We start from the raw sequence: 21,835 nt of genomic DNA on the forward strand, positions 1-21,835 counted from the left end.
TGAAAAATTCAGTGTGTATATAAGTGTAAAGTCCGTAAAATCTGGTGTCTATTAAAGCAAACTTGAATTGCAGGTCATCCATCACTTAATGGGCTTAAAAGGTAGGCCTTTGTATAAGCTTGAGTGAGAGGTATAATACAAGAAATAGTTTTCGTTGTGGGCATCATCTCGGGGTGGCCCATGCCCGGCGGGCCTTACCAGGGGGAGAAACCTCGAATGAAGGGTTTCGGAGGTTAAACAAACATATGATTACCGCTGTCTACAGCTGGCTACATTATATCTGCCTACCAGCTCATTTTTTAATCATTTTTTATTGGTTATCCTTATCCTTTTTCTTTTTATTTTATTTTTCTTAGGATAAGAAAATAAATAAAAGGAACTAACTGTGGCCAGCGGCAGCGTGTTACCAAGTGAATAAGCTGAGAAGATAGAGAAGGACCGTTCGAAGATGAAGATGAAGAAATAAGAGAATTCAAACAGAACAAGTTATTTTGCGTTGTTTTGTTGAATTAAATATTTTTTAAGCTTCTATAGTTTTTTTCCACGAAGGCAAAGAAACTTTTACGGTCAGTGAGTCGAACAAGAGTCGCGTGCATAGGACGATTCGGGCTGACCAGCAGACCACCCTGCGAATATATACCAAGTAATCGCAATTTTATCGTTTCACCACGCCTTTCTGCTTTAAACCTGAGGAGACTTTAAAAGAAGGCTCGATGGTTGCAAGGATACATAATACAGCCAAGCCAGATTATTATATATTCCCTGATTTTCTTTTCTCACATTAACTGTCAGTAGTTATTAAATCGAACCCAAATGCCAGTTGATTGAACACGTTGGACGAGTTGCTGAGTGCCCGGCCATGTTTTTAAATGAATTTATGTGATAAGTTAACTTGGCTGTGTTGGTGTGTGTCGGTGCCGTGTCGGTGTGTGTGTGTGTGTGTGTGTGTGTGTGTGTGTGTGTGTGTGTGTGTGTGTGTGTGTTAATATTATGTCGCTTTGGAGCTGACTAGACACTGAGGAAGAGAGGGATGTTGTAGAGTCTAATGGGGCTACCACGGCGGGACAGTTTCCTGCTTAACGCCGGGCCACTCGCCACGTCCGCTTCTTCTTTCAACTCTCAATCTCATTTGTATATCTATATGTTGTATTTAATTTATAATGATAATAATGGACTGTATTCTCTCTCACACTTGCTCGTTCCTCCAGCTTTAATTCACTCGGTCGATCAATCTACCAATTATAATTTATATCAGAGCCACCTCGGGGTGACGATATCGTCAATCAAAATTGGCCCATTTGCCACGGAGTTTTGTCTCATGTACGAGTAACGCCCTCTCTACTCGCTGTTAACTCTTTACCATCCTCGATAGGAGGACAATTGCTGCCCATTCTCCACAGTCGACACCAAATACAATTCATTCTACATTCTACATTCAGCTTTGATAATTCTTGCTTTCAATTAAACTCTTTTTGACAACAATCATTCTTTGTTTGCTGATTATTTATATCTCTGCTCTAGTATCTAGTTCTCACGGATCTCTTTTATACAGTCACTGGACTGTTTCAATCAATGAGAGATAAAGTTATCGTTGTTATTAAGATACTGCGTAATTTCGTTTTTCACTAGCAAAAAAAATATTATCCAAAATCTTGCTCTTATTTTAAAGCAAAAATTTAATTCTCTTGAATGTTTTTAGTCAAAAAAAATTTTTGTTTTATTTACATAATTTAAAATATCATAATACATAAAAATGTATGTGTGCAAAGAAGCATTTATTTAAAAATGAAATAAAAAGATTTTTCCTTTTCTGTGTAATTCTCATGTAGATTAATTTGTTGGTTCTTAAAGAGAAAAGAGATAAAGATACGTTTTATTTCTTAGAGTAGACATGGATCTTTTATTTTTATTTTCTTTCTTATTATTATTATTATTAGCATTATTTTATATTCACTTTAAGGTCTTGCAACCCTTGAGAAATGAAGACGAGACCTAAGAAAAAGTGAGATAGCATACATAAAGACTTACCGCAATACACAAGCGGCGCCTTTTAGTAAATTGAAAACACCCGTTGGATTCGGCTAATTACCAAAACATAATGATGCCACTTTCTCTCTTTTTCTGTCTTACGATTTAGCCGTTACACTGCATATCCATGCAATAAGTATCAACATAACACACAGCCACCTTCTTTTCTAAGCTCCTTCTTTCAGCTTACATTTCTTTTTCCCGGGAGTCATCCTTTATTTTTCTTTTTTATTCTTTAGCTCCTCAACATCTTCTTATTCTTTTCTGCGGTATTATGCGAGCGCCATATACCCCGAAGGCTCCTCCTGGGTTCCCGGATTTCTTGGCGCCACTGGAATACCAAGCTACACGGAATTCCCGGCACTTTCCTGGATTTCCGGCTTTTTAATCCAACCCGACATGCGCTAACATGAAAGACACTACCATTTCACCACATCTTTCTTCTTTATTTATTCCCTTTTTATTTTTTACTTTTTATTGCTTAACTTATAAGCATTTTGTATCGAATAACTCGATCTTCATTCATTTTTCGTATCTATTACTCATTCTTCCCATCATATATTAAATTATTTCCATAATTTATAGATTTATAAATACCTTTTATCTCTTGGGACGCGTTTAATTTTTTTTTAAAAGAATTTTCGGTAATTTTTATAATTTATAAATTAAAAAAAAAACCTTACAAATTTTTTTAAGTTAAATAAATAAGTTGAAAAAATATTCAAACATTTTAAGTACAAAACAAAATCATGATTTTTTGTGCCAACAATTTTTTATCGAATTTAATTCAAAAAAATTTTATGAAAAAAAAAAAAAATGTTAATTTTTGAATTCAATTTGTATAGATATTACACAAACTCTCAACAAATAAAAAAACTCTTATAAATTAAAAATCAGACAAGACTGTCAATATGCCGAGTCAACTTAACTTTTCTCACGTCTCTGGGTTAAGTAGTCTGGGCTCTATCGATTGCTTAAGAGTTTTATTCTTGGCACCTTCGCTATTGTCCGAACATGTAACTTGTCACAAAACATTGTTTTTTTGTGAAACATATTATCAAGAAAAAAAAAAAAAGGAACCTATCACGGCTGAAATTCGTGTCACTGACAGGACAGGAAACATCATCGGAAACAAGGTGGCGTCGACGAATTACACTTGTCAAAAGTGTGTGGCGCTACTCGTTGAACCCATCTGCTCTGCATTAACTACCCTCTCGGCTTTCAGTTTGTGTCAAGTAATAAATGAGAAGCGTAAAATTAAAGCATAAAAAATTAGTAATTATTGTTTCCGGTAAAATATTGAATTTTGTCAATACAAATTCTTTAAAATTTTCTTCAATCTTAGAGAATTTTTTTTATTTAATTAAAATCGTATTTTTGAATCAATATTTATAAATTCATGTCGAATGTGATTGGAATAAAAATAATGAACTAAAAATTCGTATCAACGATTGGAATTTTTTTTCTATGCAAAAATTATTTGTACGCCGTTCAATATATAATATATTGAAGTTGTCCCAGTGGAATAAAACGACTGGGGTATCGGAAAAATTTTCTCACGACTCACGATAAATAACAATGAAAGATGCGGATATAAAAAATATAAAAAAGTGCGTAGCTGAGTAGTTTTAAGTAGGAAAAAAATACCTTTACACACATGCATACATCTATATATCTATATACGAGGGAGGGAAATTGGTTAGCGGTTTATTTGCTCGACTGAGGACGAGTGTCGTGTAAGATCCGACGACATCAGAGGCGCCGCCACGCAAACTTCGCTAATGGATGTGAGTGTACAACATAACAAGATAAAGAGAGAAAGAAGCGAAATAACGATTGGCCCGAGTAAGAAGTATTGTATGGATACAGGGATGAAAGATGTGCCGGAAAAGACTCCTCGCGCTTCCTTTTAATGTTTGTTTTTCGAATGTTTTAGGATTATTGTTTAACCAACTTACTTACTGCCTCTGTAGACGGGCATTGTATAGACAGCCGCTCCTATTTGCACACCAGCCTCCTATTTCCCCTTTAACCTTTCATTAAGTTGAGGTCCTCTTCCTTTATACTAATAGTAATGCTGCTTGACGTCGTTTGTCTTCTTATTAATTATCTGTAAAGGCGTATTGAAGTTTTTAACTACTAGTTAAATATTTAGTGTTCTATCATCCTTTATGATTTATTACTAAATCTCATTTTTTTCATTAAAATTATAAAGAGAAGCAGAGAATTTAAAATTGACGGTATTATAAAATTTTCATAATTTTTTTTTAGAAAAAAAAATTTGTACATCTTATTTATCCTCTAAATTAAAATATGAAATTTAAAATTTTTTTTAAATCTCGTAAATTAATGATCCAAAAATGAAATAACTTGAATTGCAAAATTATCTTCCACAGCAATGAGTAATACTTTAGTCTTCTATTCAGCAAAAATAGATTTTGACGATAAAGTAAAAATAGGCTTAAAATCTTGAATACCAGGCTCTGCTAAGCAGATAGGATAGTTTGTCCAAAATGCGAATATGAGGAACATATAAATGTGGTTGTACATTCGTGCGTGATGGTTGGAGTAATTGCGTCTTTCAAGTCGACGAAGCGTGACCACCAGACAGATTGTGACAGAGCAGCTTGCGGTCAAGGGTTATCATTGGGGCTTATGAGATATCTGCAGTTTCTCTTAGAGAGATATCATATTATTTTTAATAAAATAGTCTTCTTTGTGTCCTGTGTCTCATGTCGCTGGATTTCTATTCAAGCGCTTATAAGACCAGCAATATATTTATTATTCGTGGCATAATAAGTGCACTATACCGATATTGCAAACATTTCCTGTGGTTACACCCATTCTTAGAAAAGTTTTAAATTAAACGAGACTATCGTATTTCTATTATATTCTTTACTTATATCATTCACGATTCAGGGAAAAATTATAAGGATTAAAAAAAACTATCGTTTTCATTAAAAAAAAAAAAAAAAAAATTAAGTCAATTTCAAAGGAAGAAAGGTCAACATGAAATTTGAGAAATCGTATATTTGGACAGCCAAATGGATATCCAAAACGATTATTCATTGTGAATTGTGAAAATTGTGCGGCTGAGGTTGAGACAAAATCCTTTGAGAAAAGAAATAAAATACGAGGAAGAGGACAAGAGAAAATTTCTCCGTATATATCTCAACCACAATGATTGAGATTGAGGAAGTTAGTTTCGTCGTCTGCACTTTTTTGTCTTTTTATTTTATTTTTTACGATTGACCCGCGCCCGCTAAATTACGGGGTCGCGACGGATCAAGCGGAAGCGAAACCTTCGGGTGTCATCTGAACATTTCAATAGCTGTTCCGCGACGTTGCAAGATAAAGAAAAGAAAAAAAAATGAGAGAGATAAAAATCGAGGATAAAAAAGTATTCGATCGGCTTCAATCAACGGGTCCATTGTCAGCACAAGCGATAATTCGAGAGTAAAGAGAACATTCTCAATGTTTCCAATTACTCTTATTAATTATTCATGAATCAAATTTTTTTCGATCGTCATTATCATTATTTCATATTTTATTTCACGGTTTATTGATAAAATGTTTTCTCAATCAGACGAACTGTTCGTTGATATTTAATCTTCAATTTTTTTCACTCAACAATCGATGGGTTGCATTAGATTCATTACAGAGCTCTTTGAATAAATTTTCAAACATTCAATTGCCAGCTTTGTTTACTTTCTTCTTCACTTCATAAAGCAATACCTAGCAATACCTAACCTGCTAAGGGCTTTAAATTTTTAATTACTCAACCCTTATTCTACAAACGATAAAGTTTTATTCATCGAGGTGCGATTTTTCTTAATTATTAAATCAATTTCAGAATAATTGAATCTATTCAAACTTAATTAATTGATCGGACTAATTTTCCTTAAAATTTTTTTACATGTTTCTTTATCTCAACTCCTATTTTTTTTTTACTTCAGTTTTCGCGTTTATATTACGATTCGCTTACATATATACTTTTGCTTGATATTGAAAATAAAAGTACGCAGAAACCACCTCAAAGAGTTTTTCTTCATCCTCTTAATGCATAGGAGTAAAAATGGTATGGGAATGAAAACCTTTGTGGTAGTCGATGTTAGCGGGCTGATTTCCGTTTAACTTTTTTTTTTTTTTTTTAAGAATTCTTTTATTTTCTTTTGTATTACACTTCTATCATCTTTTACAGCGTTCAAATATAAAATAAATAATTTTATCACGGAAGCTGTAAAAACTTTTCGCGCTTTATAATTATTCTATCTAATTATTTTTCACTGTAAAAGCTGTAAATTTATTTAAAATCATATTTTCGATATTAAATGTTCAATTTGAATTGTCAAATTCCAACTTTATATTTATTTTTGAATTTATTTCGTCAAATGTTTTTTAATTTTAAATTTTGTTCTGAAAAATTAAAAAATACTTTATTTTTTTTTTTTTTTCCAAATCATTCATAATAAAACATAAGACATAAAATAAAATTTATTGACAAAAAAAAAATTATTTTTTTTTCTCTTTCAAATTATTTATGCAAAAACCGTCAACTGATCATTAAATTCTCATAAAAAATTGAACAAAATCCAAAACTTTTAAAAATAAAATTTCACTCCCCAATTCAAGTTAAAAATTTTTCCCACAAATTGCCAGCATTAAAAAAAGGGTTAACATCAGAAAAAGTAATAATTTAAAAAAAAATGATTGAATGACAGCAATAAAAAGCAAACATGGCATCGATGGTTCTACCCTTTCTTTCTATTTAATATTTCCACCCTACTGACTAGTGACTATCGAATGCGAAACATGTCGCGTACGCCTTATTCTGGTCTCCCTTCGACTTTGCCGGAAAATCCACCCCTTTTCGGGCGGTCGATACTAAGGACGCTTCGCCATAGCTTCGACCGCATACCGTCTTTCACCACCTACTTCACAGCCTTCAGCCTTGCTTTTTCTTTCTACCACCGTACACTCTACACATATAATACTACCCCTGTATATATTATACATATATAGCTACCATACACATCCTTTTTGCGCACATTCTTCATTCAAAACTACACCACCACAAGTGATGGCGCCACTTGTAGTGCCCTTTTTTAATAAAAATCTTTCTTATCTAAAAATAACAGCTAGAACAAACTCATTAAAAAACTCTCAACCCAATTATATTATTTTATTTTATTTTATGTTCAATAAAAAAAATAATAAAACTGTAAATTTAATTTTAACTACAATTATATCAACGGTAATATTAACACTTACAACAATATACTTTATAGTGGGTCATAAAAAAATTACAGATTTTTTTATGGACCAATTATAACCAGAAGAAATTCTTGCTTGATATTAAACTTTAAAGACTGCGCACTATTAAATTTTATCTTTATTATTTACGTTAAATTTATTGGAATATTAAAAAAGTTTAAAAATAAAACTAAAGGTGTAATGATATGACTGGAGAAAAATATATTTAAATTTGTTTCGTAAAACTATCGACATGGACATGGATATGGAGGTTTTTGTGGGGACTCGCCCTCGTGATTCCAAGTAGGTGGGCTTCTAGCCAGGTAGCCGAGGAGATAACACCCTGAGATTACCGCGGACAGAGTCATTAGCCAAGTCGGCTTCTGTGTGGACACTCTCTGTCCTTTTTATCCGAACACTCTCAGGTTGTTTATACACGCCGAGAATTTTCGATAATATTTAAAGGAATTTAGTTCCCTTTTAATTTATAACTTTTGCATAGGGTATCGAGCAGTGATGGTTCATGGTTGATGGGCCATGTTGTTTTTCACATTATTTAATTTCCGTTTCAGAAAAAAACTGAGTTTTAATAAATTTAAAAATTTTTTTTCTTAAATAAATTAAAACATAAAAAATTGAATAAAATTTTTTTAATAAATTTTAAAATTTGCAAAGTCACATTCTAAAATAAATAAAAAATTAATGGAGAAATAGAGTTATTTTTTCCTAAAATTCAGCATATTTTGTCGACTGACAGTTTACGGTATCGAATAAACCAAAAAGAAAGAACCAAAAAATAAATAAAAGAAGAAAAAAATTAATCGTGCCGGTGGCATTTAGCTATAGTGTTGATAGGCTAATGACAAACGCGTAGATTAGCCTTATCTACCCGACACTAATTATTTCCTCTTTGTATAATGCCGCCTTGGTCACTTACGATTCACTAGCAAATGGCGCTGGGATATATATTTTATTTATTACCATTATATACCATTCACATCCTTTTTTCATTCTCCTTTGCTTCATTTTAGTGCTCATACTCTTCATCTTGTTTTATCTCGGTAGGATTCGAGGTTCAAGGTGCTTATGAACATACATTTATTTTTTATTCCTCTTTTCATTATTTTTTATCATTCGTGCATTCAATTTCAGTATTTGTTTTTTTGCATTTTTGGTGTGAAGTAAACATTTATATTCGTTGAAATATATTTTTCCCATGGGTTCAATTCGAATTGGATATTCTGTTGGTTGTTCGCAGGAATATTAATGTATTCACACGGTAAATTTGGGAAATTTAAATGGATTTTTTTTTTTTTTTTTTTTTTTTTTTTTTTTTTTTTAATGAGATATCTTGATCAAAGTCGAAGATAAGTTTGATCAGCTGAATAATATTAGAATAACTCGGGTCGGTTGAAACTTATTAAACAGTTTTCGAAAAAGATCATTTTTAGTTAGTCAAGCATATAATTAGTTGAAGGAATTAAAGGTTAACTTAAAAATGGACATAAAACTTTATATTTGCTTAAATTAAAGTTTTGTTGAATTTTTATCGCTGTAATTTTTTTTTTTTTAATCGAAACCAAGAAGATTCTCAATATTTAGATGTTCAAAAATCTGTTGTTGGATTAAAAAGGTTTTTTTCTGATTCAAAAAATTTTAAAAAATTTTGATTAATAAAAAATTATATTTAAATCAATTTTACGTAATTGTGAGGCAAAAGCAGTTATCATGATGCCCTTCCTATGATCCACCTACTAATACTAATAAAACAGTATTGATTATATTAATTACTCTCGTAATATCTAATGTTATTGCTATTACGAACTAATAATTAAATCACCAATATTAATTGAAAAAAAGTGATGCAGTTTATCCCATAATTCCTTTTTTAAATTTTTCAGACGATACTAAATTCAATGCATAAATACCAGCCGAGGTTTCATCTTGTGCGAGCGAACGATGTCCTCAAACTGCCGTATTCAACGTTTAGGAGTTACGTATTCAAAGAAACAGAATTCATCGCCGTTACAGCTTACCAAAATGAAAAAGTAAGTAGCTAAACAAACAAGAGTACCTTGTTATTTATTGCCGTTTTTTTTTTCTCAAGTTATTTATTTCTCGAGAAATTATTTTAGTATTTTGTCGTACCACTTGATTTTTTCAGAAAACCTGCAAGTAGTATTAAATATTGACTTCTGTCGGCGAAAGTTAAACAGTGAACGGTAAAAGATAAAGATGAAAAAAAAAGTACACTAAGAAAAAATATCTTAACGTAAGGGCAAAGTTTTATGAGACACCTTGGAGTCGTTCCAAGAGTTTTGTACAACTACTATACCAAACTGTCATCAAACTTCTTTTGATTTTTTTGTCAAATCGATGAAATTCAATACAATTGCTTCTATTTTTTTACACTAACATTCAAAGTTTTGATTCCGACGATTTTATTGTTTGTAATTAATTTTTTTTTACGCTCTACCCAAAACTTTAAAAATATTTCAAGCTATTAGCGCTTAAAAAATATGCAATTTCTTGATTTTAACTTCAAAAAAATGTATAAAAAAAAAAGAATTTTAATTTAACTCCTTAAAAATACTCAGTAAATAAATGACGTCTAAAGAAATTATTTTAAATTTATATGACGAATTGAAAATGATTTTTTTTCTATTGAAAAAAAAAAAATTAAATTAGTTTTGTCAGCGAATTTTATGACTAAAAATAATAAAAATTATTGAAACAAAGAAATCAATTTTTCTATAATTTATAAATCAATCCATCCATAATAATTTGAATGCATAAAATCTATATGTCATATTGAAATCGATTTTATATAAGTTCTAACGCAGCCTTGAAATTATCAACGCTTATAAATACGTAACTCGATTGTATTGAAATAAATCTAAAACAATAACATATAAATTTATATTTATGTATCTTTACATACAGGTATAATGCATAAAGTTAAGTTATACAGTCATTATACGTATCTATCTTTCTCTCTACTCCCTTTGTGGTTATACATAAATAGTACAATTCCTTTTCCTTTCTTATCGAATTACAATATTACATACACATAACAATAATGGCGTTGGTCGTAGCTATTTATTGTTATCAATTTATAAGATCTTTTCTTAATCACAGAATGTTTTTCATAAATCTAATCCAAATACGTGAGCATAACAATAACAATATCATTATTTAACCAGCCAATGGTCTTGTTACCACAATATGTAGATATTATCAATTCGCTGAAAAAAACCATATTAATTATTCATTTTTTATTCGTAATTTAAATCACTTTTTTATAGCCCGAAATTATAAAATTTTTCTCGTGAGATTTTCGCAATATTTATTCGGCTTCTTTCATGTTAATTTTACGTCGCTTTTTATGGCAACTCTTTTACGATCAATTTGAATTGATGCCACGATTTAGTTTTAATAAATTTTTTTTTTATTTTTTATTCAAATATTTGAAATTAATATCAGAAAAGGCAATAAATTGGAAGAGAACAAAATCAGTTTTTTTTTTTTTTTTTTTTTTTTTTTAAGTATATGCTTCCTGGAATAGTTAATTATTTTATCTCAGATATCTTCTCGATGAGAAGATATATATAGAGAGTTTTTTAACTATCGCTTTATGGCGTAACAAGGTGTCAGGCTACTGATTATTTATTCAGTAATAAATCCAACTTTTAATGTAATAAAATACGATCTGGCATCAGTGAAGGTTACTGTTATATATTATATTAGCATTAGATTAATTCTAACAACATTATTATTAATATTGTCTCGTGAAAAAATTTTTTACTGACTTCATATGTCTGTATATAATTTTTTGATGTGTCTACATGTCGTTTGACATCAAAATTGGTCATACGAAGCCATATAAGGACATATTTAGCCTGATATAATCGTATATAATTTTTTTTTAAGTTAGTATCAAAAACATCCGACAAGTGGCGCCTAGTAGCTAAATCTTCTCGTTATAAGAAAGTTCAGTTTGAAGTTTTAAATTAAATAATGAAAAAAAAATTCTAAACAACTAGTAAACTAATTTTTGATAAATGGAAGACGTTAATTGACGTATTTATATAAAAAATATAAAATTGAATCATACAGCTAAATATAGTCAAATTGAAAAAATTTTTTATAGCACTAGTCCCTTTCTCTTTACTTGAGTCTGAATTTCATGACTCAAAAAATGTCTAACAGAATAAAATAATTATAAAAATGAATTTTTATATCTCTTTATGACTTACTGCAGAAGTAAATCTTATTTTACGATCACTAATAATGACAGCTGGATGCGTAAAGATAATAACCGTTATTATAGCAAAAAAATAGACTGCCTTAATTATTTTTCCTCCAAATTATCGGTCGTTATTTTAATGCATTAAATTTTTTAAATGATTTTTTATTTACTTAAAAAAAATGTCCAGTCATCAATTATTAATAATTGAAAAAGTTTTTATAATAATTATTATTTTTTGCACTACAAAAAAATTATCTTGAAAAAAAAAATTTGTGTTAATTATTTTCTTTCGTTTATTTTCAGATTACGCAGTTGAAAATTGACAACAATCCCTTCGCGAAAGGATTTCGAGATACTGGTGCTGGGAAACGAGAGAAAAAGTGAGTATCGCTTTCAAAACTTATACTTTCATAATTATTTTTGGTATAATGACTCATCATTGATTTTTATCAAATTAAATCTGTTATGTAAAATGTCATCTCGTTCGCTTTTCCACATTTTGATTTAATCAAATGCTATTTATTAATAGCTATAAGCATTTATCTAACTGTGTCCAAATATAGAGTACGCGTGCGTCATCACAGAATTGATTTAATGTGTTGAAAAGTTATGAAAATTCTGATTCATTTTATCAAATAAAAAATTTCCAATATAATTTAATATAAAATACAGTCAATTTTTTTTGACAATTTAATATTAATTTAAAAAAAGGATATTTTTTTTTAAAAGAGAAGCTGCTTGTCAGTATAATAATTTACTGTTGTTACAAAAATTTAATTGAGCTGGAATTAATAAATTTTATTGATACTGAAAAATAAAATAAAATTGAAAATTAAAAAGTAATGAGTCATATAAATACAGCAAAAATATATGACATAGGAGTTGTGTGTGTGTTATACGTTATATACATAACTGACATTGACGTGTGAAGAAAATTCAATGCATAGTAAAGTAAATGGTATGAAAATCCACTTGAATTCTCTCTTATGGTGTAGCGTATGACTTTAGTTAAACCGAAATAGGTTTCATTGAGCGTTTGACAGCGTGATATAACCACGAGGATGCGGTAGCAATAGCCCCGAGGGGTGAATCGACATGAAGCCCATAAACTTGCAATATTGAATACAAATGGACGGATCATGACCCGTTAGGGAGTGCAAATGAAAATCCAAATGCAAACCCCGTAGATCTGCAGTTTGGGGATTATCATTCCCCCTGTAAATTTATTTGGTCATCGATCAATCCTTTTATTTTTTTATTGCATTGAAACTCTGGGTACAAAATAGACACATTTATTAACAATTAATAAATTTTTCTATATAAATATGAGTAATTCTTTTTAATTAACTAAAAGTAAATTAACTTGTTAATTGCCTTCGTATTTGTAGCAGCAACTTTAAATAGTTTAACAAAATAACCATATTGAGAGCTATTTAAATTCGATCAATTAAAATAAGTAGGTGACAAGTTGAGAAATTCACTGACTTTTATGTTTGATATCTTCATCAGCTCATTTTTTATCCCTGTCAAAAACGCAAGCAACGCCATGTGCGTGTCATTTACAGTAATTAAAATTTTATTTAGTCATGGAAGTTGGCAGTCGATAAGGCGGAATTTTTAAAAAAATTTTCAACCGATTGCATCATCACACTTAGAGTGAAGAAAGTACATAAGTTATAAATTACTTAAAACTCGTAGCTTAGAATTTTTTTAATAAAAAATAAAGTGGCTTAATTATCAACCGTGAAAAATATATAGCACATATTTATAGAGAGAAATATATTAAAGAATTAAAAAGACACGCAAGTTGTGAAATTGTGAAAAAAAAAAAAAAAAAAAAAAAAAAAAAAAAAAGATTAAAACGGTACGAAGACGTTATAAAGAAGTGGCAGAATGAAAAAACAAGGGTCAAAAGCGAGGTGGTTGTAGGGATGAGTTTGGAACATAGCCAATCATCGGATTAGCATACTGATGTTCAGAGGCGGTGCTATCGTTAACGTTGGCGTTGAGGTTAAGGGTGCTGGCTTTGAATTTTATATTACCACCACGAGCTATTATACACATGATAATAAAGAAGATCCTTGAGTTAAGTTTAGAGTCTTGAGTCTGATCGCCCGCGAGAAAGATGACACTCTCTAAATGCATCTAGCTTTTTTATGGCTAATTATTTGCATTAATAGTCTATTAAATAAATGAAGAAAATGAAGAAAAAAAATAAATTCTTTTCTGGTGGTTTCGTAATTTGTGCAAAGAATGTGAATAAATGCGGCTTGAGGTTTAATTTTTAAAGAGGTGTGTCCACAATTTAAAATTCTAGAGGGGACGGTGGTTAAACCCTCTGACATTATCTAATCCGAGTACTAAAAGGGTCGAGAGATCATAGTTACATATACGCTATTAGCTGCTTTGTAAATCATTCTTTTTTTTTTTTTTTTAATTTTTATTACTCTTTCACTACTCACTCGTTACTTGAATTTGTCGCAGTCGTGAGATGATGTTCTCGAATGAACCCCCATCAGTATCAGGGATCGTAGTCTTCGCAACCGCTGAAAGGGTGGATTATAATTCCGCTCGACGAGGGGTCGCCGAGGGTGGACGATGATACTAATAATAGTCAAGCGAATCCTGCGGTGTCAAAGGCGTTGTCACCCTTTTTCATGTAACGCGAACGTGCCAGGCATAACACACAGACCACAAATGTCTTGATTCTAGGAAATAAAAAAATTTATAAAGTAAGATAAAAAGATGTGAATAGATCTTATCTTACTTCAACGCGTCTCAAAAAATTACAGATTTGTAATTCGATTTTGCTGTCATCGATTCGTACGCATACGTGCAAATATACTGAGGAATATATATACCCGTCTTGGAAATATAAATATATATGAAATGAAGACGTGTGTAGCGTTCGTGTACCCCGTTGATCGCATTATGCGGTATTAGGGAAAGAGAGCTTGTAATCCGCTTTGTCAGGTTACAAAACCTAGTCTTATACATTTTATTTTATTTTAAATATATTTTTATTGTACATGATACTTATACCGTACTATTACTCCAATATATATTGTATGAATGCATTAAATATTGATGTTGGAAAAGGTAAATTACAAGTTAACTAATGTGACTGAAAATAATAAAGGTTGTTATTTATTGTCACCTCGTGTGGAAAAACACAATTAATTGGGCAGTAAAAGAGACATGTATGTGTGTTTACACGCACGAGTATGCTAGTGTGATACATTGTGATATGACAGAGTCACGATTTTTCGTGTTGATTGACCCGAATGTGTATAAACAGAAAGTCCCTATCTATATTAGTGATAGTGGGTGTACATCGGGTAGTTATCAGAGTAACAGTGAAAAGTAAAAAGAGTGCTCATACGATATAATTCCATACGCAGAGTTAGACAGTATAGTGTAGAGCTAGTGTCGAGCTAGTGTAGAGTCCCATCGTCAACTTGGTAATCGATCTGTCGAGGCGTCACGCAGTTCGTAAACACGAACGAGTCTATCGTGTGCGATCGACGCCTGCCCGCAGGGATAACAAAAATAAAAAGAATAAATAAATAGCTGTAGTTGTGTGTATGTAGACAGAGTACCTATAGTATGGCTGTATTGCTAATATATATATATATATATATATATATATATATATATATATATATATATATATATATATATATATATATATATATATATATATAGAGAGAGAGAGAGAGAGAGAGAGAGAGAGAGAGAGAGAGAGAGAGAAAGAGTCAGATTAAACTCTGGCATGATCGTGATGCGGGACTAACGATGGGGCGTGCGTGCAAGTCGCTTGTTTGCCCAAACGCGTGTGAGTTAAAACTTTGCAAATTTCCAATGTATGTACATATGATGTACGGGGCTTAGAGCAGGGCACCGTCCATGTGTGTTACGTACCGAGGATTGCAATTTGCGATGGTTAAAGGTGTGAAATACCTTCGTGATTAAAAGGTTCGCTTATTTATTCCTGGTATACCTGCATGTATACATTGGATCATCGTGCACTGACATTACGATGATTTTTTAATCGATAGTGCTATAGCTCTGTCTTATATGGTTAACTTATTTAGACATCAAGATCGCGCTGCAGTTTGCTCAGTTTCAATCTATATTTATGTCGGGATGCTCTTACATTTTTTATTTTGTTTGCTTTTTCAAGGTATTATTTGTGTAAGGTAATTCGGAAGATCTAAGAAATAAGGTTTGATGAGAAAATTCAGTTTTAGGAGGAAAAAAATTATTAAAATTTCACTTTTGATTTATGATATTCAATTTTAAATGAATTGATTCAATAATTTGACTTTTTTATAGAAAAAAAAATTTTTTGGACAACGAAAAAAAGTTTAGCATTAAAAAATTTATAAATATAACGAAACACCAATGCTCTAATTTCTTTTTATTTTCTAAGCCATCAAAAATTAATTTCAAAAGATATTCAGTTAAAATTATTTTTTTTGGTATCTTGAATAAAAAATTTATTTTTGAGCCAAAAATATATTTAATTGAATCGAAATTCTCAAATCTAGCCAATTGATTCTCTTAAAAATAATTTTTCTTTGTTCAAAAATATTTCTCTCTCATCAAGTATTTTTTTTTTTTTCTATAAAATTATTAATTTCAAACAATTAAGAGAAAAAATCAACAAATTTAGAGCCAGAGCCCTTCCAAATGTTGAAATTTGAGATAAAAAACTTCTGCAAAAGCTAATTGTTTGATAATTTCGTTTACAGTAATCCCATAAACAACATAGTCGTTTATTTGGAATTTGTAACCGAACAAATAAGTGATGTTTATGGTATTCCATCAAAAACAAATCTTTCGTGTAGACATGTGCATACAATATATATAAAAGCGACAATATATCTCAAGTATTGCGAGGTCGTGACACATGTAATTGACGCGGAATCAAAAAAAGGTGGCCCTGAAGGCATGGCGTTGGTTTCAGGCGAATAGAAAAGGCGTTCGCAGCACGATTAAGATAATTAATTTAATGCCTGTGGAACCCGAGGCGCTGTTCGCTGAAGCTTCGACTCTCATAAATCCTTTAGCTTTCCTTCTAGGTACTCAAGTACGCTACCAAGTAAATGACCGTAGTTATTATTATCGTAAACAGGTTGTAAGGATACCTAAAGCCACTATTAATCGTGCGTGCTTTATAGCGGTCTGTTTGCATCGTCGACTCAACGACTATTTACTGATAGTCACCGTTACGAGTAACAACTTCATAAGTCACAATCCATGACTTTTTCACGCTTACAACTCAAACGTACAGCCAACCGGAATTTTATCACATTATCATCTTCATATCATCTTGCTGTAATTATTCTATTACCCCCCAATTCCCTGGAAGCATTCCGTTCAGAGCATAAACAGTAGTTCTATTCCTGTTTTCATTTCATAATAAAAAATCAACAGTACTCTTTTAAAGTTTACAAACTGAAAAAATATTATTTTTATGAGCATAAACTTCGATTTCTTTCAGTTAATTGTTCGGGGAAAAATAATTGCTTTATTGGTCATAATTTCGCTTCAAGTTCAACTCGAGTTCGATAACAATCATCAACTCACGACATAATTATAGAGATTCACGTTCAATTCCTGGCTAGAACCATAATTATTTTTAAATAGTTATATTGATTAAAGTAAACTAGCAATTTGCAGTTACTATTTGATTGCTGAGACTTACGAATTGTTAATAAAAAAAGTTTTAGTTTAATGATTTTTTGATATTTTTACAACATAAACGGTTCGAGTATTTTTTGAACAAATTAAAAAAATAATATTGAGTTGATAGGATTAATTACCAATTATTTAATTAATAAATATCAAAAGAAACAAACTTATAAAATCATTAAACTATTCAAAATTCCTCCAAAAATTTAACATAAAAAATTGACTATTAAGAAATATATAAAATTATATTAAAGTACAAATTTAGGTCTAAACCTTTTAAATGATGCTAAATTTAATTTAAAAAATCAATTTTTTGATATCTGAAGCTTATTGTCTGCTGTAAAATTTTTTGAATATGGTTTACGACATCTTAAAACCTGCGTTTATTAATTAAAATTTATTAGCCTTCTTTCCACAATTGCTAACTCTAAGTCGTTGTTGCAGAAGACAGGCGCTGTTGACCGTATCCGGAGGAACTTCCCGCCTAACTTCCGGCGCCCCAGCATCACCAGACAAGCGCAGATCCTCGAACTCTGTAACCGACATGATGGACGACGAGGACAAGCTTCTGGACGTAGTGGGACCAGACACGCCACACCCGGCGCAGCACCACCGAGAACGGGAGCATTCCCGGGAAAGAGACGACAGGATAAGCGAGCGCGAAGGTAGCGAGTCCTCGGGCTCGGAAAGTGGTGGCGTACCTGGTGGACCAACCTCCGAAGGCCCAAGGCCAGACGTGTCTGTCGGGCCGCCCGTGCTGCACCCGCCCCTGTTACCGTATTTCTACCCTCCAGTACCTGGGCTTTACCACGGACACAGTCCCCTGTTGCCGCCGAATCCTCTGGGCCTTCACGGGGGTGTAACACCGGGAATGCTGCTGAACGCGCAGCTCGCTTTGGCGGCCAGCCAGCATTCGGCTCTGTTCGGGCACTATCCTCACCCCCTCTCGAGTCCTCTGCACCAACTTAAGGGACACCGATTCGCGCCTTACACTTTACCTGCCCCTTCCCACGGCTCGGCTTTCGAAACAGTCACTCCTGGAAGCCGCACTCTGAGTCCCAGGTCACCCCCTCCCAGGCCCCCCACCGGGTCTCCAACTCCTGGGACAGGTGGACACGGGCCAGCGAACAGCGGACCTGCCTCGGCTACGGGAGAATTAAAATCCATCGAGAACATGGTGAATGGGCTCCAGGAGAGACGGAGCAGCGGCGGCATTAAAAAACGGCCTAGTCCTAGTTTGACGCCCGGGCATCGGAACGAGGCCGACGGAGGCGGTGGGAGTCCGTGACATGAAAGCAACGAGCATGTATCTAGTACCAAGATAGACACCGAGGAGGAGGATGAAGATCTTGAGATAACCAGTGGCGATGAGTCCAAGGATGGTGAACAGGAACTCGAGCCGGATTCCACGTCAGAGCCTTCGTAGCTGAGGTTATCGGTTAATTTTCTTCGAGAACACCACCGACTACCGGCTAAAGACGATTTATCATTGCCGGGTGGTAGTAGTAATAATAATTACTTGTCGCGTTAGAAACAAGATGGCTGTTAGAAGGTTGGAACGCGACATGGCTCTGGAAGAATCGCCGTGTCTCTGGAAAATTGCCTCGCGGCTACTGGGCTACTGGGCTACTGGGAATAATATTAAGTGCAATTTTTTGAGTGTTACAAGTATTTTAAATTAACGGCGATGTGTTTTAGCGGTTTTTATTGGATAAAACTCTTAAGATTTAAATTAACACTCCGAAATATGGGATTTTTAGTATCGTGACGTGTGTACATATAGTTTTATGCCTGGACTGGAATTATTACGGGAGAGATCGGTGAAAATAGTGCTGAGGACACTTTTTTATTATTCCCGATCTATTTAGTGATATATAAATATGAATATATGTTGTATTGTATTATCAGTGCCAGCGCACGTTAATCTTTGTAAATTTTCGCAAATAACAATCGCGTTACGTGGAAAATTATAAATATTTAAGAGAAGAGGAGCCGCAAAAATTGCCTGGGAATATTTTTAGGACTTAAGAAAAATTACATGATCTTTATCTATGAGTTAATATTATTGCAATATAAGATGATAAAAATAAAAAAGTTAAAAAAAAAAATTTTAAATAAAATACGAGCACCTCAATTCTTTGCAGACCCTTATGTAAATATGTACCCTAGCGATATGATTATATTATATTATATTATTATATAAATATATTATAAATAATACGCCCGCGGATTAATTATTGAGTATGATAATTATTATTGATTAAATTAGTGCTGCAGAATACAAATCGAATGTGACGAGCAATGGATAATTATTTGCGCCGTATAATAAAAATAAAATAAATAATATGTGATCGACTGTTAATTTTGTTCAACGAGATTCTATTGTCGCATTAAAAACATTTGTTTTTCTTTTCTCAGGAATTATTTATCGTTATTATTCCAATAAATTGTAGTTACAAAATTGGTTATGCAATCTGTCGGAAAGGTTGTAATTTTTTTTAATTTATATTGATTTTTAATTTCCACTCAAAAAAATTCATGATTTTTTCTAAATTTTTTAAGGAAATTCACGCGTTAATAATACAAAATATTTTAATTTGTTCCATAAAATTTTTAATTATGAAAAATTAATTTTAAAGTTTTTTAACAGTTTGAAAAAAATTATTTTTTAATAATAAAAATAAATAAAAAAAATTTCTACCTTTTAAATTGAATTTAAAATTATAAATTATTAAATACGCATGAATTTCCTTAAACATTCTTCTGTACAAAAAATTTTAATACATATTTATTTTATAAAAAAAAATAAAAAAGAAAATTGATTAATTTGTTTCTAAACTTGTATGATATAGATATAAATGTAGATATATGTGCGTACTTGAATCAGTAAAATAGACGGTGAATAATGCAAAGGATCGCATTAAAATGCAATGAAATGTAAATGATTATTGATAAATAAATTAAAAAGTTTCATTCATATTTCAAATATTTATAATAATAATACTACTACTATACTACTATTACTACGACTACTACTTAAAACAATAATATTACTATTAATAATAATGATAATGATAATATTAATAGGTGTAATAATGATATATTAATGATAATATTAATAAATGAAAAAAATAAAAATTAGATGCAAGTGTTCCTTCATTGTTTATATTAATATCAATCTTATTAGATACGTCAAAAATAAACACGACTTTTAATGCTTGTACAATTTTATGGAATATGTCGAGAGTTATTAAACGATTAATTAATTATTATATTAACTAAACTGCATTCTTTGAACTCTTAAAATTTTTACACATTCAAATCATGCAGTTTTTAACTTGTGATAGTTGTGAGTGGAAACAAAAAATTAATTGAAAATATTTGTTTTATTATTTTATATTTTGTGTTTTCGCTTAAATATTTAGAGTCAAGTATAATATTTGTTATACTTATTGTTTTTAAACAGAATTAAAAAAATTATCACTACCATGTAATAGTATTGACCAATAAATGTCTGTTATAAATTCGAAAGCTACATAAGAAGATAAAATGAATCTCATGTGCGAACAAAATGTCGATCAGTTGATAATAAAAACGAAAAATGTGAAAAATTTTAAATTTAAATAAATAAATAAAAAAAAAGTATGACTTTTTAAACTGTAATTAGATAATGGCGCTTTTTAAATTTGTGGAAGCTCATTTAAGGGAAAGAAAAAAAAGAAAGCAATAATAAAAGGTCATTATATTGATCTTATTATTTCCCGAATCATTATTCCTACGGTATGTATGTATATTGTACACCTTTAGAAAAAAAAAAAAAAAAAAAAAAAAAAAAATTGACCTTTCCCGTTCATTTTTTTCCTAAACCATAAAAACTTCCACCTGACTAAAAATTATATATATTAATTTAAAAATATATTCATGTTTTATTCTTTATTTTGCCTTTAAAAAATTTCCTTCGATTTATTATTCAAATTAATCATTTTTTTGGTAAGTTTTTATATTGATGATTTTAAGGATTTATTCATAAGTTTCTACACTCAAGAAAACTGCACATTTATTGCGCTCAACGTGAAACATGACAGTTATACTTCGCAAATAATTCTTAATTCTCATCGTCTAATTTTTATTTCATTGGTTGGACAAACTCTTCGTTGGACAAATTATAATCTTTGTTTTAATATTTTTTCAATAAAATATTATCGAAATTAAAAAAATTTAAGTACATGAAAGAAACTAATGAAGCTTACAGCCATCTTGCGGAAATTTAAGAAAACTAATGTTTAGTGTAGCCAAGACTTGAAAATTTGAATCCTGACAGATAAATTAACTAATAAAAAAATTACAGTGTCTTTAAATTTCGTTAAATTATTTTTTTTTTAATTTGAATTAACTATAACTAGGAATTAAGTTAGTTGTCTCTATAAACGCGTATTTTCTACTAATTGCACAGTAAATATTAAAATTAATGAATCTATTATAACCACAGACAATTAATCTATCACAAATAATTGTTTCTAATGAAAATCAATTACTAACGACCCGTTATTCCCTGGAAAATTTAAAAATATGTGTAATATATTAATCAAGTAAAATGAACGTAAATAA

At 31.1% G+C, this 21,835-nt stretch overlaps 1 protein-coding gene across 6 annotated transcripts in view; it reads left to right on the forward strand.

Moving 5' to 3' along the window:
* Bi (T-box transcription factor bifid) overlaps window positions 1-21,134 on the forward strand; it is a 67,701-nt gene extending 46,567 nt beyond the window's left edge. For 5 of the 6 annotated variants that reach the window (XM_074241484.1, XM_074241488.1, XM_074241486.1 and 2 more), the window contains exons 5-7: window positions 9,183-9,329; window positions 11,834-11,910; window positions 17,672-21,134. In XM_074241484.1, the coding sequence (XP_074097585.1) occupies window positions 9,183-9,329; window positions 11,834-11,910; window positions 17,672-18,515 (1,068 nt within the window). In that variant the 3' untranslated portion in view covers window positions 18,516-21,134. The remainder of the gene's footprint in view (window positions 1-9,182; window positions 9,330-11,833; window positions 11,911-17,671) is intronic. The other variant, XM_074241487.1, reaches the window with a different exon arrangement.
* The last annotated feature ends 701 nt before the right edge of the window (window positions 21,135-21,835 follow it).

The sequence above is a fragment of the Cotesia typhae genome, unplaced genomic scaffold (genome assembly GCF_013202065.1).
Source record: "Cotesia typhae breed Kobodo isofemale line unplaced genomic scaffold, CoteBio_Ctyphae contig_33, whole genome shotgun sequence".
NCBI lineage: Eukaryota > Metazoa > Arthropoda > Insecta > Hymenoptera > Braconidae > Cotesia > Cotesia typhae.